This window comes from Aulostomus chinensis, chromosome 17 (assembly GCF_037954235.1).
Source record: "Aulostomus chinensis isolate RoL2024-O1b breed Wild chromosome 17, RoL_Achi_v1.0, whole genome shotgun sequence".
In the NCBI taxonomy this organism is placed as follows: Eukaryota; Metazoa; Chordata; class Actinopteri; order Syngnathiformes; family Aulostomidae; genus Aulostomus; species Aulostomus chinensis.
The window spans coordinates 22,324,353-22,338,187 of NC_141336.1; the positions used below are offsets into that span (position 1 = coordinate 22,324,353).

At 45.7% G+C, this 13,835-nt stretch overlaps 2 protein-coding genes across 4 annotated transcripts; one reads left to right on the forward strand and one right to left on the reverse strand.

The window, feature by feature from the left end:
- The first annotated feature begins 1,823 nt into the window (after nt 1-1,823).
- On the forward strand, nt 1,824-9,178 carry LOC147246808 (cytosolic 5'-nucleotidase 1A-like). Of its 3 annotated transcripts, none has more exons than XM_086183010.1 (7): nt 1,824-1,896; nt 1,982-2,271; nt 3,754-3,921; nt 4,819-4,948; nt 6,149-6,271; nt 6,376-6,560; nt 6,676-9,177. In XM_086183010.1, exons 2-7 carry the CDS (start codon nt 2,149-2,151, stop codon nt 7,051-7,053), a joined length of 1,107 nt encoding a protein of 368 aa, XP_086039136.1. In that variant the 5' UTR covers nt 1,824-1,896; nt 1,982-2,148; the 3' UTR covers nt 7,054-9,177. The 3 variants fall into 3 exon arrangements, with proteins under 3 accessions (XP_086039136.1, XP_086039138.1, XP_086039137.1); XM_086183011.1 differs by lacking the exon at nt 1,824-1,896 and adding an exon at nt 2,482-2,547 and having other exon boundaries at nt 2,225-2,271; nt 6,676-9,178; XM_086183012.1 differs by lacking the exon at nt 1,824-1,896 and having other exon boundaries at nt 1,909-2,712; nt 6,676-9,178.
- Nucleotides 9,179-11,179: 2,001 nt separating this feature from the next.
- LOC147246809 (interferon alpha-inducible protein 27-like protein 1) lies at nt 11,180-12,766 on the reverse strand. The gene is made up of 4 exons (XM_086183671.1): nt 12,556-12,766; nt 12,417-12,446; nt 12,166-12,327; nt 11,180-11,509 (listed from the first exon to the last, which is right to left on the reverse strand). The coding sequence occupies exons 1-4, from the start codon at nt 12,563-12,565 to the stop codon at nt 11,424-11,426; spliced, it is 288 nt and encodes a 95-aa protein (XP_086039797.1). The 5' UTR covers nt 12,566-12,766; the 3' UTR covers nt 11,180-11,423.
- Nucleotides 12,767-13,835: the final 1,069 nt, after the last annotated feature.

The following is a 13,835-nucleotide window of genomic DNA, read 5'->3' on the forward strand; positions in this document are numbered from 1 at the left end:
GAATTGTTTTGTTTTGCTAATCTGTTCTCTCACGTTTACCACCCTTCCTTTTGTGAAACAGTGTGTTAGTCGTTTTTGGTTACTGTAAGGGTTAGGTTCGTTCCACGATTCTTTTAGGGGTCGTGAAAAGCAGCACTCAAATACATTTCCACAATGAAACTCGTGAGATATTCAGATCAACTTCCTTTCAGACAAACAGTTTCTCTTTGGCGTCCTCTTTGTCTGCATGGCCAGGAGGAGGAACACCGGACCTCGCTGAAACGCTCACCGGACCTCTACTGCCCTCTAGTGCCTGCAAGTGGGCGGTGCAAAGGAAGACGGAGGTGACCACAACACCTCTGGTGAACTTGGAATATCTCGAGAAATAAATATCTGACTTTTGTGCATTGAAATTTAATATCAGTTTATAGTAACGGGTGAACTTTTCACCACGTCTCATGAGAACAGATGCAGTCAGCCTGTCAGATCTGAAGCAAGAAACCAAACAAGAATCATTTGTCTTGAGCCGATCGATAAAAAGCTCTTTGTTTCTGATGGCAGCACAGCTGAGGGGAGAGAGAGAGAGGGAGGGAGTGTGTGTGTGTGTGTGTGTGTGTGTGTGTGTGTGTGTGTGTGTGTGTGTTCATTACAATATCTGGTATCTATATGGATACATATAACCAGGTAATTTGATGCCAGATTGGTCATGTGATGACAAGCGGGATGTAATTAATTGAAGAAGTCATTTTCACGTCTCAACCAGAAATCATTTTGAAAGGAATTCTACTTTGAGCCCTGGTCTAGACAGCAAACTGTCAGTCACTGCTCTCAATAAATAATAAATAAAATAAAACAATAAAACAATAAAAAAAAGCTTGAACTAAAACAGTATTGCAAATTTATGATAGTCAATCTATATCAAGGATTTTTTTGATATTCATATATATATAGATACATATTTTAAGAATATGAAAAACACCCAGTGGGAAAATAAATCGATATGCTGTGGTATATTGCCCAACCATATTTGACACTGATAAAAACATATTTAATGCCTTTTAGATTTGTGACTTGCTACCAACAAGTCTATAAAGATGGTGGCCGTCCTGGTGCAGTGGTGTCCTGCATCCGCCCGTCAGGTGGAGTCTCTGATAAAATAATCTTTGTTGTTTGAGCGCCTGCGTGCATCAGGAAGCCATCTGTCGCCGCCCCAGTGGCTGCTGCTGCTGCTCACACGTGTTAATAAAATGATAGCGAATGTCTTTACGCTCCTCAGAGCAAAATCTGCACTTTCATCTTGTCCCTGGATGCCATATTTAGAGGGCTAAATGCAGACTGGTGTCTACGCAGCCAATCAAACGCTACATGTGTCCCAACTACTCTTGACTCCCTCGCCGTTGCCTGGCAACTGGGACTGCGGCTCCGTAATTCAATCCATGGAGAGATCCTGCAGGGGGTTTTCACGAGAAGAGGCGAGAGGCATGAGATGCACTGTGGGGCGTAAATGAACCAGGATGGACTCCATCTCCCACACTGCTGAGCAGGAATATGAAATGATCGCACATGATAGAAGGCAGGGATCACATGTTTGTGAGCTGCTTGTCTGGTTTTAAAATATTAATAATACTCCTGCATTAAATAAAACACCGTAGGATATTAAGCTGTGTTCCTGTCATCTGAGAAGTGAAGCGTGAATCATCGTCACAGCCGAGCTTTGACGTGAGGGTCTGTGCTGTCCAGTGGGGTGCAACAACCAGTTGTCACATACACTCAATCAAAATCCTTGACGCTCCAGGGAATAAACCCCGGAAAGGGTTAACAGGGGGAGGATGTAAAATGGCTTTGAGTCAAGAGCGCTAAGAGAGAGAGAGAGAGAGAGAGAGAGAGAGAGAGAAGGAAAAACAAGCAGCTGAGAAGGTAGGGAATAAGAATGCTCGGGATAAGAGGAATAGCTGGAATTGAGCCGTTCTGCTTCATCTTATCTATGCTCCGCCTTTTTCAGAGCATTTAGCTGAGTGGCTGTGCGGTCACTGTCAGATCGATCTCATCTCCTGAGTGCACAATTCAGACCGTGAATGTGCAAGAGTGAGTTCGGTCTTTGTTGGCAACTCCTGGCAGGGACACACTTGTGCGGAGAGAATCAGGAGTCTGGGGAGCCACAAAGGTAAGATGAGTCTGCATAACGGCCAAACTCTGGCCGTCAGTGGACAGGACTTGACCAGGACCGGCAGGAGCAGAGAGGATGCTGGGACAGTTCCGATGCCCTCAACCCCCACCAGGAAACCCAAACCAGTGAGTACCCCAACAGCCAGTGTATATTAAGGGTTAACAAGAGGAGCCTCATTGTGTTCATCCAAAAAACAAACAAGAATGCGTCTCTGCTTCTGGTCCCATCTTGAGGAATTCCAATTCACATCTACGTGGATTATGTCGTTTTTCCTTGTCAGTTAAAAGGCTTCACACTGCCAGCATTCACCAGTGAGTGTTTCTCTTCATACGCAGTAACCAAGGCTGATGCCACACGATAGACCACAGAAGACAGAAACCCTGACGTTTCAACTTTATCAGGTCTGGTGGCGAAACCATCGGGGAGCCCTCATCAAACTTCAAGTCATTTAATGTGGGGACGGAAAGGCTGGACCGAGGCCTCAAAACACAGAGGCACAAAGCTCTGCAAGAGAGCGTCCATCCAAATCCATAAATGGAAACAAATCCCAGTTTTAGCATGATGCAGTGAGTTGTCTCACCTGTAAGTTCACCAAAAATACATCATTCAGTGGTTCTTCTCCAGAAATGTCTGGGGATTAAGAGTAATTTTACCTCCATAAGGCGATGCGTCACACAGAAAGTGTATATTGCCTTTCAAGCACTCACAAATAGTCGTCTCCAGCTTCCTGTTGTATCACTTCTCGACACATAGACACTAACACCAGTCCAAAAACACTCAGCAGTCTCTCGAGCACGTCGTCCGGTACCAAACCAACTCGATTGCGTTCATTCTCTTTAGTGCCGCAGTGTTTAAGTTTATTTGCTCTCAGCTCAAGTCGGTGTTGGTGGCTTTGCGAGCGCACCGCTGGATAAAGAAGAGGTGGCTTACAGTGGTCGCTGCTCTTGACAGTTTGGAAACTGACATTCTTGCTGTTGCTCGTAGTTGATACGAGGGTTGCTGTTAGCTTCAAGCTAAACACACGTGGCCGGCTCCTCCTGCATTCCGGTGTCAAAAAGTTAAACGTGCAAGAGGGTCAAAAAAAAAATTCAGCTCAAGACACCTACGCGAGTACTCGAGAGGCAAAACCCATTTTTCTATGACTGAAGTATTTCTTTAACATGAATAAGTCATGTAAAACGAACAAAAGACTGTTTTGGTGATCAAAAAGTAAATAATAAAGAGCTCTTTTCAGATACTGTTATAATGTTTTGCCTCCAAAGAGTTACGAGGCGTCAGGCTTCTGCTACGCGGGCCTGATTTGACAAAGACTGGTTCATATCACGGTCCCCTCTCCTGTCACATCAACCCACTCCGTTCACCTGCTGTTGCACGTCAAGCAGCAGCAAGAAAACACAACAACAAAAGCCTTTATGAAAGTATTCCTGTCAGCTGGGAGGTGTCACCATTCACTCCATAATGTGAATTATGTGCTTGGCCTGAGGTCTGAGGTCACCTGAAGGAACCGCTTCAGGCGTCATTCCGACAACCTCAAAGGACGGTAGCTTATCCAACCAAAAGGTGGACGATTATGATATGAACTTCTCCTCCTTCTTCTCATCATCCAGCCCAAACCGGACAACGCCATCACCATCTGCGTGTCGGCGCGGGTTCTCTTCAACATGGAGAGGGAGCAGCAGATCTACGAGCAGCGAGGCATGGAGGAGTATATCAAGTATCAGGTGGAGCATGAAAACGAGCCTTTTTGGCCGGGACCTGCCTTCTCCTTCGTCAAGGTCAGAGAGAGAGAGAGAGAGAGAGTGAGAGAGAGAGAAAGGTGGCGATGCGTGCACATTCTGTCTGTTGAAGTTCTATGCTAATCCAACGGTTTCATCCTCAGCTTAAACACACTCTTTACTGTTATACGGGTCAATACTGCGCGGTCGAAGCCACTGGAACCGAAAAAGGTGCCTTTCAAGACGCTGGTTGATTGTAGAGCCGCAGATTGCGCGTACAGCAGCAGTAGTTAGTAGTTTAACCACAATTCACAGTACCTGTACTGTTACATTGCTGTTTCCCCACACACACAAAAACGGCTTTTCAGAAGCACTAGCAAACATTTACAAGCGTCCAACGCGAGCAAACGTTTCCCTGAAGCCACATCTGAAGCTCAAGCACAGCAGGCAACCGTCACCACCGACTTAGTGACATAATCCCACAGTTTAAAACTCAGTGCTCAGTGAGTTCACTCCTCAAAACTCAAGCTCGGCTGCCATGTTTAGCTAGAGGAGCTAGCTACAACTTCTGCTAACTCGGATGTTTACTGGCAGATACTAGTAACACTGTAGTGTTGTCCCTATGAGATGTCAATAATGTGCTTTTGCCTGGGTGTGGGTTGTAGTATTCAGTACCGTGCAAATCAGGCTTAAGGAATCCTCATGAAACAGAATCGTGACACTTTGTCTCTGTCGCCCACCTCCAACCTGACAGATGAACCAAAGAACTCAGAGTGATTTCTTTTGTGTCGTTGTTATGAGCTGGGTCGTGTCTCCGGAGGCGGTGAATAAATATTAAGCCTTTAAACACAAACCTGCTCCCCCCCCCCCCCCACACACACACACACACGTGGATTTGTGCAGTGATTCCATTTGTTCTTTTTTGGGACTCAAATGTGTGTTTGGTGGCGTGCCCAGGCTCTGGAGGCTGTGAACGCTCAACTGAGGGAGCTTTACCCCGACAGCGAGGAGCTTTTTGATGTGGTGCTCATGACCAACAACCACGCGTACGTGGGCCTACGACTCATCAACGCCATCAATCATCACAGTGAGTTTCTGACATACATGAAAATGAAAATCTTGTTTTTTAAAGAGAACAAAAACAAAGCGTGGAGACTAGGAACGGTTTTGTTAGAGTACACCAACACACACACCTGCACCGAGACACACAACTTGAGATGCTTGAAAAAAAATCCTTCCAACAAAACTTGAGCTTCTAGTTTGCTCTTTAAAGCCACCTCAGGGAGATATTAAAAAAGCAACAACTACACACTTCTGACATTTATTAAAAGTTCTCTGAATGGAATTGTTGGGATATAATAACATTTTCCAGCCATCTCCTCTGACGATAATTGAGGACTTTCACTTGAAGGGGCTGAAAGGCGGTGGACAAAGCTCTGAGTCGTTCCCACTCGAATCAGCAGATGCGCTCTTGTTGTGGCGCTTAAGATCAATATGAAGGCTGTGACCTCAACCGGATGTAAGCAGGCCGTGTGCGAGTTACACGCTCGGATAGTTTGCAAAGTTCAAACACACACACACACACACACACACACACACACACACATGGACACGTACACACACAATGTTACGGTGAACCCTGAAGATTTTCTAGCGGTTCAGAACAGCTGGTTCTTTCTATTCCCACACGGAGGGACTTCATGACCTTCTGTGCCTCGCTGGGCCGTCGAGAACCAAGCCCGGACGCGAAACTAGTCAGGAGTCGCAGTGTTCTTTGTTGAACAGGAGAGGGACAGAGACAGAGGGGAGAGGGACGGAAGAGGAACTGGTCTGCTATCTGGGAGTCTTTCAGTCTGTGCCCACACAGTTTAACTGAAGTTTTCATGAAGGCCTGTGTCACACGCTAACTAAAAGGTCCAGCTCCTCCCTGTGAACGAACGGTGAGATCTTCTCTTGGTTCATACTCCAGATCCTGTCCCCCCAGGGGAGGTGGCGATCCTGCACTCAGCACCCCTCTGGTGTAGTTAAGCCAAGCGGAAAAAATCTCAGGCTTTTATAGTCGCACGGGGTTTGTTCCTGCTCACACAACTGAGAACTGATTTTTTTAATGTTTCATTTGTGTGGTGATGGATCGCAATTGAACACAGAGACAATGAAGAATTGGGGTGAAATATTCCTTCTGACAGGTTTGATCCCTTCTTAACCGGTCAGTTTTTGGGGGGATTTAATCGTAGCGCTGTTGATTTCTTGCAAAACATCAATTATTGTGTTTTTGCACCCTCCGCAGAGTTGTTCGTGGAGCGCTTCTGTATGACCGGAGGGAACAGTCCCATAGGTTATTTGAAGGCCTACCACACCAACTTATACCTGTCTGCTGATCCAGTGAAGGTCCGAGAGGCTCTGGAAGAAGGTCAGTACAAACAGAAAGACGTCCCAGTAGGCAAAAGCCAGCGTGTCTGCGATGTGCAACAGATTTTCGACAGCAACAACAGCGAACTAACGTGTGTGACTCAGGTATAGCGGCAGCCACCATGTTCACCCTGGAGAAGATGACGGAAGTGTCGGAGACTCAGCTGCGTGTTGCCTTCGACGGTGACGCTGTCCTCTTTTCTGACGAGTCTGAACGCATTTTCAAGGCCCACGGATTGGACAAGTTCTTTGAACATGAGAAGGCACACGAGAACAAGCCTCTGGACCATGTAGAGTACACGCTCACCGTAACGCCACACACGATTGTCGTACTGGGGTGTGACAGCTTGGGTAGGGTGTCTGAGATCTAGGGTGACCGTCCTGTCCTTGTCCTTCTCCCCGCAGGGTCCACTGAAGGGATTCCTTGAGGCTCTAGGAAAATTGCAAAAGAAGTTTTATGGCAAAGGTCAACGCATGGACTGCCCAATCCGTACCTACCTGGTGACGGCTCGCAGTGCAGCCAGTTCTGGTACCAGAGCCCTTAAAACTCTGCGGTCATGGGGTCTAGAGATCGACGAGGCTCTCTTTCTAGCAGGGGCGCCAAAGGGCCCCGTGCTGGAGAAGATCAGGCCACACATTTTCTTTGACGACCAGATGTTTCACGTGGAGGGAGCAGCAGAGATTGGGACTGTGGCGTGTCATGTGCCTTACGGGATATCTCAGAGAGTTGCCAAGACGGGAATTGAGGACAAAGAGACGTCTTCACAGCCTAAATTAACCTGATGGAGAGACGGCGAAGACACAGAGACACGGGAGACAGACGTGACATTTAACTGGCATGAAGCAACTGATGATTTTGGAGTGGCTGGAAAAACGGGTCGAAAATGCTAATAACATCCAGATGATGCAGCATGACTTTGATATCGTTCAGAAAAATGAGAACTCTTTGCATTAGTCAGCAGTTTGTTTCAACAGTTTGACATTTGAATCCATTCGGAGAAATGTTGTATGGTTTTATATCATCAGCTCATAAGAGGCTAACGCTTTTTGGTGAAGGTTTCTATGTTGTCATATGTTGCTAGCACTGGTTGACCGACGTGGTTTTTTTCAATAACCGATATAAAGACAGCAGGCCGGCCGATGGCCAACATATTTGGCTGTTGTTTTTGTTTTTTCCAATGGATAAAATACAACGTGCATCAAAACAAATATACAGAAAACAAACAATGTTAGAGTGGTGCAGGAGCTCTTGCCAGTAGAACAAGACTTTAACACGCAGGTGAGTGAAAGCGTGTGTGTCGCCTCCGTTCTCTCTAAGCAGGCGCACTCCGCCCTCGGCTTGTTATTTCCTCTCAGGTTACGTAACATCCAGCAGCGCCCCAGAACCTAATGTCCTCGGCCTGCAGAATGCAGGATGTGAGATATGGACACAAGGGGGAGCGCTAACATTGTTGCACAGCAGCCACACCGACAGCGCTGCCTGCAGACGTGTAAATTTAAACCGCTTTCCCTCAAACGAGCACCAGCTGATGCCGATTAGATCAAAATGTCCATTAACCGACCGATTCATCGGTCTACTGCTGGTGGCAAGTTTCAGATTTGGATGCGGTGCGAGTGTGAACACAGTCTGGATGTATTCACTGGAATGGAGTCTGGACAGTTGCACTTTATAAAGAGTCAGAAGTGTTTGTGCGTTCACTGCCTGGCAGAGTTTGTGGAGCCGGTGCCTCCTCTCATCGTCTGAATATGTGGGAGTCGGTTTCACATGTTCGTGATGTGTTACCTGTACATGTAGCTGTTTGGCTGGTGTTAATGAATGTATCTTAACAACAACATACATAGATTATCTTCAATATGTTTCTTGATACTCATCTAAAATTTGTTCTTGCTCAAGGGAACAGCGATACCTTGTTTATCAACTATTCAAGCGTCTTTCCATTTAATGACACGTTTAATGTCTTGCTGTTGCCTCCTTGTCCGGCTTTGTTATTTGTGTGTTTGTGTGTGTGTGTGTGTGTGTGTGTGTGTGTGCGTGTGTGTGTGTGTGTGGTCCTGTTGCTTTGCTGTTCTGTGTCTTCGTCTTCGTCGTCCTCCGCTTCATCCGGTGGGTCCGGGTCGCGGGGGCAGCAGTCTCAGCAAGGAAGCCCAGACTGCCCTCTCCCCAGCCACTTCAACCAGCTCTTCCGGGAGGATCCCGAGGCGTTCCCAGGCCAGCCGAGAGATATAATCCCTCAACCGTGTCCTGGGTCGGCCTCGAGGCCTCCTCCCGGTTGGGCTTTCCCGGAAAACCTCCAGAGGGAGGCGTCCAGGAGGCATCCTCACCAGATGCCCGAACCACCTCAACTGGCTCCTCTCGACATGGAGGAGCAGCGGCTCTACTCTGAGTCCCTCCCGGATGACTGAGCTTCTCACCCTGTCTCTGAGGGAGAGCCCAGCCACCCTCTTGATCTTGTTCTTTCAGTCATTACCCAAAGCTCATGACCACAGGTGAGGGTTGGAACGTAGATTGACCGGTAAATCGAGAGCCTCGCCTTTTGGTTAAACTCCCTCTTCACCACAACAGACTGGTTTAGCACCCGCAATTGCTGTTCTGTGTATGAGTTTAAAACAAACTGTAACTGAATCAAATCAGACCTGCTTTGACGTGGAGTCTGAGTAAATCCAGCCAGGTGGCGACCGAGGACGGTCATGAAATCAACATTTTTACAGTTTCAGATTTGAAGTAAACGTTTGTCGAGGGAAGAAAAAAAATAAAACCTTTATGCTGTCTGGTCTTTTGTCTTTTTTGGGATGTAACTAGTTATTGTCATCCCCACCAAAAGAAAGAGAGCAGGGAATAAAACATTTAATTCAGAGAACAGTTCAGTACTACGTTAAAAAACACACATTTACACACAAAAACTTCTGCTGCTAGTATTATTGCAGTTTATCATAGCTTCTGTCATTTATTTTAGTTCTTTTACTTGTTTTCCCGCTAACTTCTCTGTTTCTGCTGCTGCACCAGTGCCAGTTTCCCCACTGAGGGACGAATAAAGGTTTATCTTACCTTGAGGCGAGAGTGAAAGTGTTCTTCATCTGCACAGCAGGGGGCGACAGAGAAGTGTCACTTAGACCTGTCGTGATCGTCCCTCCACTACTTTATCCTGTTTTTTTGTTGTTGTTGTTTTGTTTGGGGAGGGGGGTTGCGCCACCTTCTGCACCACTGAAAGTGAAGGGGTCTCCTTCTTCTTCTTCTTCTTCTTCTTCTTCTTCTTCTTCTTCTTCACTGATGAGTAACAGAATGAATGCAAAAAAAACGACGAATGCTCGTTAACTGGAGAGAAGAACTGCGTCCCTGAGTTCAGACTCTCTGCATTTGTTTGTGCCACCGAGGAAGCTGTTGGACCCTCAAGTGACAGAACAGCATGGATTTAGTTCGAATTTTCACACTCTGGACTTTTGCTCTTCTTTTAAAAAAAACTTTCCACTCACTTCTTTTTTTTTAAATTTTAACAAAAAACATTTCTTTATTAATCCACTTGATGCACAAAGAAATGTGAAGCGTTACACACCCGAATGACAACAAATCTTGAAGGTTTGCTAACGAGAGAGAGTTTCCGTGTTCTATCAAAGCGGAATTTAAAAAAAAAAAAAGTCAAAAGAAAACATCAGTGAATTTGATGAGCTTTTGTGCGCTGACGTGCTACTCTGGTTTTAGCCACCAGAGGTCAGCAGCGCAAAGTTGACGTGGACTGATGTCTCTCATCCTGCACCATCAGTCCTTTTCAGCAGATCCAACACGTACACATACACACGCACGCCCGCGCACACGCGCACGTACACACGCGCACGCATAGAGTTTTAAGGTAAATTATTCAAAAAACTAAATGAACTCGTTTTTACTTTTTCATGTACTTCGCTTTCACAGTGTTTTTCCGTTACTTCAGCGTCTTCTTTTAAAAGCTCATCTTCGAGCATTTTAATGTTTGTGTTTATTTTCCTTTTGTTTTTTTAAAATTGTTTTATTTCTTATTGCTCCTTAATTTTAATACATAATTGCCTTGTCTACTGTATGTTGATACATTTTTAGCACTTTGCATACCTGTTTTTGAAAAGCCTATTCTATATAACCTTTATTGTTATTATTCTGTCTGTACATTAGAAAATATGTTACACATTTTTTTGCCTTTGACAAGTTGGAGTGACTGAGCAACTTTTCTTGGCCTGTGGGAGCTCAGTAAGACCAGGAACCAAACTTAACTCTCTCCTGAGGGAATCGGTCACCACCTCGGCTGGAAAAACAAAGGCTGTGACTCAGCATCAGGAGGGATCCGTGACTGCTAACTTCCTCCGTCTGCTTTTACTACCACCCACTGCCCCCAGGTGTTGCCAGATGTTATTCACAGCTCTTCTTTCCTCCTCTACCGGCTCCTCGCTCTCAGTTTGCAAAAATCCCACCGCCGCCGCAGCTACTTGGCACCGTCTTCAGGCCCAGCTGGCCTCAGTTCCTCCTGCCACACAGACCAAGAGGGAAGTGCACCGTCATCACGCGGAGTTCTAGAAAAGATGAGCCCCCCAGTGACATCACTACCAAATCAGAATGCAAAATAAAGTCAAATGTTCAAAAAGCGTTCATGTTTTTTGAGGTTCATTATGTCTCAGGACACGAGCAAGAGAACCTAAGCTGTCCTGTGATGACAAACTATTTCGGAGCATTAACTTGACCTCACGCATGACTGTTTCTTGAGTTTGTATTTCCAGACGGTGTTCTGCTGTTTTTGGGTAGTAAAGAGCGCACTTGGATCAGTTGAGCTCATTCTGGATCACCTGTGTCAGTTGAACTAAAGACAAAGAACTACCCAGGTACTTCTGTCACGTTCTTGATGCGTCTTCCGGACTTCACGCTGCATGGAAAAAAGGAGACTTGAACTCAGATACCAGAACATGGACTTTATTCAGAGGCGAACAGTAAAAACATCCCGTGCATTCTCAGTTTAATCAGTGATAATGTCAATGTTTTCTGCTGGAAAACAGCATCCACTTTCACTAAATTCATACAAATGCACGGGAGATCCACTGATATCACTGAATCTAACCCAGTGACTGAATTTGTAAATCCTTCCAAATGAAACAAGACTGTTGAGGGTGTTTTGGGGTTCTTTTTCAGCTTGTTCTTAGACGAGAGCTGCAATCAGTGCTCCTGCTGTTCCTCCAATGCTGGCCACTGCTGCAGAGGCAGTTCCTGACAAACCAGCCATGCCTGCAAGGAGAAACAGAAACAGAAAACAGCTTAGCAACAGAAGGAGACCACAGGCATGAAGCTGCTGTCATTACACGTCATCTCTGTCTGGCGTGTGACAGCTTAGTGTTTGACAAGCGTGCGTTTAGCATTTTATCTCAGAGTAAATGAGTACTTTAATGAATGCTATCATTTCCAGTTGATGGATTCTGATGAACATTATTAAATGTGAAATATTTACAGGATAAACAACTCAGCCACACTCAGGAATTTCGATCTTCTTCAGAGGCACACAGATGTTGAAAGTCTTATTTCAGGCTTTTGTGCCTCTGAAGAAGTCACACACAGGTTTCAGTTCACCAGGATGTTTTTCCAGTGTTTCCAGAATGAAGAAGAGAGCCAGCCACGCATATTTGGCTTGAAGCTAACGGCACCCCGTGACCGCTTGCGACAACAAAACTGTTCAGAAGCGCACGATCCGTGCCCTCTTCATGGAGCTCCACGCTGGACAAACAAGCTAATGACAGCCGATGAAATCCACATCGAGAGGGGTTTTTTTTAAAATGTAAAACACAAGTTATTTATGAATTATATAAATATGCTGTTAATATTCATGATGAGTAGTAACTGCACCATCAGTCACACAATGTTTAGTTGATCCGCCACCCCCGCTTTACCTGCAGACTGCAGGACCGCCACCACGCTCCCCGCTGCCACCCCTCCTCCGTTGGCGACTGCAGCAGTTGACATCATGCCAGCGGCGTAGGAACCAGCTGCTATGCCGACGGTGGTGAAGCCCGCCGCCCCAAGAATGACCGGCGCCAAGGCCACACTGCCGCCTGGAGAAGAGCAGCGGACAAACCCAGCTGAGCTGCAGCGATTCAACGGATAAAAACAGCAGGAACTGTCCGTGTAAAAGACTCTTTACCTGCACCTGCAGCCACGGCTAAAATTGTGACTGAAACACAGAAAAATAACAGAATTAATAATAATAAGAAGAATGATTTAGTTTGGCTGCCAAAATCAGAACAAACACGATAAGGAATGTAAAGGTTTCCGTAACTAACTTAGACCCATCCTCTGCTCTCTCCTCTTCTCTTCTCTCTCCTTCTCGCTCGGCTGTGAGTTCCTTTATATCCCCTCTCCTCTCAGGAAACAGAAACTAACCTCGGTTGGTAGGCGGCATTTCCTAGGAAGCGAAACCCAGACCGACCGAGAGGGGCGGCCTTTCCTCATTGTTCGCATCCAAAGTTCAGGGAGATTTAAAGGAACTCGTGATGCTCACAGATTTTGGTGTAAGAACGCCCTCAAAAAATAACAAATGTTTGCCATCTCGAAATCCCAGGAGAATTCTCGGTCATCAGAAATGTACTGAGGTTTGCGCCGGTCAGTGAATGCAGCATGAACGTCTGGGCAAATTTATCCCGATCTGCGCCTGGCAGGCGATTTGTGTACACGCTTTAAAATGTCGCTAATATTTCTTTAGACTAATGGCTTTGTGTGTGTGTGTGTGTGTGTGTGTGGGGGGGGGGACATGATTTCTGATCCTTATATTTGGGTGATGTCATGGAAATATGTGATTATTATCAGCTTGTTTTCTCTCCCCGGTGCTGAAAAAATCAGGGCTTGGCTACTTTTTCAATTTATTCTGAGTTATAAAAACCTTGAGCTACACACTCATGTGCATTTATTACTGATTTTTCTTCCCCCTCTCCTGCTTGTTATGTGTATGATTTTCTTCTTTATGTGTCGTTATTTCTCTATTTCTGTAGTTTTAACAGATTTACTGGGAGGAGGAGGGGAGACAGGGCGGCCCGGTGCTGCAGTGGTCAGCACGGTCGCCTCACAGCAAGAAGGTCCGACGTTCACGTCCCAGCTGGAGAACGGGATCTTTCTGTGTGAGTCTCCCTGTGCCTGCGTGGGTTCTCTCTGGTGCTCCGGCTTCCTCCCACAGTCCAAAGACATAAAGTTTTTTTAAAAAAATTATCATCACCATTATTATTATTATTATTGTTAGTATTAGTATTAGTACTATTACTCAGAAATACATCGATGTGCACATCATTTACGAATTACTAACAATTAGAAGACCCTCCATCATTATTATTATTATGAACATACCAACTTGTAGTTTTTTAAGCCTCTTCATGTTTTTTTTTTTTACCAAACAGATCACGTGACATCACGTTGCCATACCTTGGCATCTTTTCAGCAGCAACCTTGCTGCTGATCAAGATTCAACTCTCTCCCTCTTGTAAATTTCATGACCAATAACGTCATGACCAGCGAAGCAAAAAAACAACAAAACCTGTTTCCTCTTCCGTAGCAGCGGCCTGGTCACATGTTG